Source organism: Eublepharis macularius, chromosome 9 (assembly GCF_028583425.1).
Source record: "Eublepharis macularius isolate TG4126 chromosome 9, MPM_Emac_v1.0, whole genome shotgun sequence".
NCBI lineage: Eukaryota > Metazoa > Chordata > Lepidosauria > Squamata > Eublepharidae > Eublepharis > Eublepharis macularius.
The window spans coordinates 30,437,334-30,440,590 of record NC_072798.1 but is presented as its reverse complement, the minus strand read 5'-3'; the positions used below and the strand labels follow the sequence as shown (position 1 = coordinate 30,440,590).

The following is a 3,257-nucleotide window of genomic DNA, read 5'->3' as shown; positions in this document are numbered from 1 at the left end:
CTGAAACCTGCTCACCCCCGGACTGCAAGCTGGCCACAGAATCCAAGTTGTACCAGCCTAGCATGAGGGGTTAAGAGCCTAATGGCCAGATCCTAGAATTAGTCTTAGAGAAAAAAATCACCACAAGCATGCCTGAATTTTAAAAACAAAAGTTTAAACAGTAAACAAAAAGACTAGTACTTATCAGTGTTTGTTGAAATACATTATTTTTTAAAAAAATTAATCTACCTGAAGGGCACTGGAGAAGAGCACTAACATTTCCATTTCACACAGGGAGGGTATGGGAACAGTGTGCACGGCATTTGTCATTATTGCAAAAAAAACCAATTGGAAAATCTGAATCTTTTATCTCGATTTCAACACTGCTTTTAGTATGACATCAACACCAGCTTTGCAGAAGGGGCCGTGAAGGGACGTTCATAGCAGCACACACCTGCGGCTCTTCTTCGGCTCCAGAGGCTCCAGGGCAGCCAATATCGTCTCGTCAAATACATTCTTTACGCCTTTCTGTGTGTAAGCACAGAGCATTTCACGTATTTGACAGCCTTCAAGTCCCGCGCCAGCTTTTCGGCAGTCTCCGGAGTAATAGGCTTCTGCTTATTCTTGGCAAGTTTCTCAACTGTTGAAGGGTCATCTCTGAGATCAATCTGGGTCCCAACAAGCAAAAAAGGAGTCTTTGGACAATGGTGAGTGATTTCAGGTACCCACTTTTCTTTCACATTTTCAAATGAAGATGGTGAGACCACTGAGAAACAGACCAGAAACACATCTGTCTGTGGATAGCTGAGGGGCCGTAACCTGTCATAATCTTCTTGCCCTGCAGTATCAAACAGGCCTAAAGTATATGGCTCGCCACCAATCATCACCGTTACAGCATAGTTATCACATACCGTTGGTACATATTCCAATGGGAATTTGTTTGTTGTGTAGGAAATTAGAAGACACGTTTTACCAACAGCACCATCACCAACAACTACACACTTAATTGTCTGCATAGCTGAAGTCTGCTATTTTATCAGGTTCAAGATGAATCTCACAGAGCTCTTTTTCCTCTCTCCCTTCGCCGGGCGTTGGCAGCTCACTCCTCTCATAGTCTTGTAACTGTGCGATACAGTCAACTGAGTCAAGAAGACCCAAATTCCTTACTCTACTGTGAAGTTTACCCTGGACAAAGCAGGCTCTCTCATCTATGCCATAATAAACCTATTTGTCTTTAAACTTGATGTGAATGTTGCCAATCCAGCTACCGCCATCAAGAAAGTGGAACTGCAGACATTAAACACATCTTGCAAATAAATACATTCATAATTTAGGTCGGACTTCTTTTCTGGAAAAGTTCCTGGATCTTTAACAGTAGCAGGGCTGAAAAAGAAGTCAGCATGGGCGTCGCTTTTCCCGGTAGCAGGAGATGCAATCCAGCCTCTGGAATCAATCGACCGAGAGTGAGGGACAGAAATATTTTCAGCTCATCGATTTAAATGAGGGGGCCCGCTGCTCCCATGAAATCCCTGATGCACGGCAGTCAAGCAAGAAACAGGTGGCCCTCCTAACTCAAGCACCCTTTGATTAAATGTGAAATAAGGATGACAGCAATAATCATCCAGGCTGCAGCTGCAACTTTTAAACCGAGTGCATAAAACAAAAAAGGCAATGCAAGCATGGATTTTTAAAAATTAACTGTTAACAATGAAAAAAACTGCAGTTACCCTTTCCCTTCCCCGGCATTTAGAGCGGGCCCGGGAGCAACAGGTGCATGCACTACCCACCTGCGGGAGGGCTGGCATCGTCTCCCCGGCCCTGCTCCAGACTAGCTGGGTCGGCGGGCGGGTGTCGGCCCGGCTGCAGACTCACCCTGCCTTTCCGGACGGAGCTGCCCATGGCCCCTCGGCGAGCGCCCCCGCAAACGACGCCCTCTGCTGGCCGCCCGGCACAATCGCCCCCGCCAGAGATTTCGCCCCAGGCTCCCCGGCTCGCGTCAGCAGCGCCTCCCGGGATTGGAGCGGCGGCTGCGGCCGCGCTTTCCGGGTCTTCCGCGGTCAATTCGCGCGCCCAGGAGAAACGGCCTTCTCCCGCAGGCGTTCGCCGCTTCTCTGCCATCCCGCCGCGGGCAGCGGTTGCGATGGCAATCGAACGGCAACAGACGGGCGAAACCTCGCGAGCGAGGAAAGGCAAGCGGCGACCCCTGCTGGCCGCGACGCCCGCTTCTGCGGGGTCCCTGATGCTGGGGCGGTTTGCACGTCGTGGTAAATCGAGGGAGGGGCTGGTGTCCTGGGGTTTTAAACGCTAAACGTAAACATTCATGTAATCTACGGTTAGAACCGCTTTTTAAAATGTTAGTTTAATTTTACGAGATAAGCAAATGTACACCTAAATTTAAAAACTTACTAGAATAAAAATTAATTATTCCTATACCAGTAAGTTTTGGGTAAAGTAGCCATGTTGGTCTGCAGTAGAACAGCAGGATTTGAGTCTGGTGGGACCTTCCGAGTTGGAGCTCCCTTCTTCAGATACGAGTTGGAGTGATCTCATCTCCTAAGGATAACAAAAAGGAGAGGCAAAAAACAACAACCCTCTCCTCCCTGTATCCGAAGAAGGGAGTTCACGAAAGATTATGCACTAAAAATCTTGTTGGTCTCTAAGGTGCCCCTGGACTTAAATCCTGGAATATCGACAAGCAATGCAACTAATAGAGCATGATGGCCACCATAAAAGAGGCACCTTGACCAAAGGCCTGGGAAAAGACAAATGATTATGTCTGGCACCTAAAAGTCAACCAAGCTCAGTATCAGGTGAACTGATGAGGAGAGAAGAGAGTTCCACAATCAAGGAGCCACCAAGGAGAAGACCATTTTCACTCATGCCTTGTCCACCATACTTAAATGACTGCACTCGTAGGCTAGAAATGTATTACTAAATATTAGCTATTGTTCATAAATATTAATAAATACCTGTTGGTAATACTTATTTCGTTTAATATTATAGTAAACCTTGCCTGTGGTCAAGATTCTGCACCAATGTCATGGTACAAGCTAGGGATGGCTCTTGCACACACTTTTCCTGTGGCCAACAACATCTGTGTGATAACACTACATTCCTGAGTTTTATTTATAGCCTACCCTTTTTTCCATTACAGAACTCAAGGCAGTTTATATACGGTTCCCTAGAAGTCTCCCATCCAAGCAGCAACCAAGCCAAGATGTAGAGTTGCCACTTCTGAGTTGGGAAGTTACTGGAGATTTGGAGGATGGAGCCTGGGA

At 46.9% G+C, this 3,257-nt stretch overlaps 1 protein-coding gene across 1 annotated transcript; it reads right to left on the bottom strand.

Moving 5' to 3' along the window:
- Positions 1-497: 497 nt before the first annotated feature.
- Positions 498-1,074, bottom strand: LOC129336259 (cell division control protein 42 homolog). Its single transcript, XM_054989362.1, has one exon. The coding sequence runs from the start codon at positions 993-995 to the stop codon at positions 498-500; it is 498 nt and encodes a 165-aa protein (XP_054845337.1). The 5' UTR covers positions 996-1,074.
- Between the last annotated feature and the right edge of the window lie 2,183 nt (positions 1,075-3,257).

Bases quoted from the DNA above. Each gene is read 5' to 3' on its own strand.
- LOC129336259 (XM_054989362.1), bottom strand. From the start codon at position 995: ATGCAGACAATTAAGTGTGTAGTTGTTGGTGATGGTGCTGTTGGTAAA.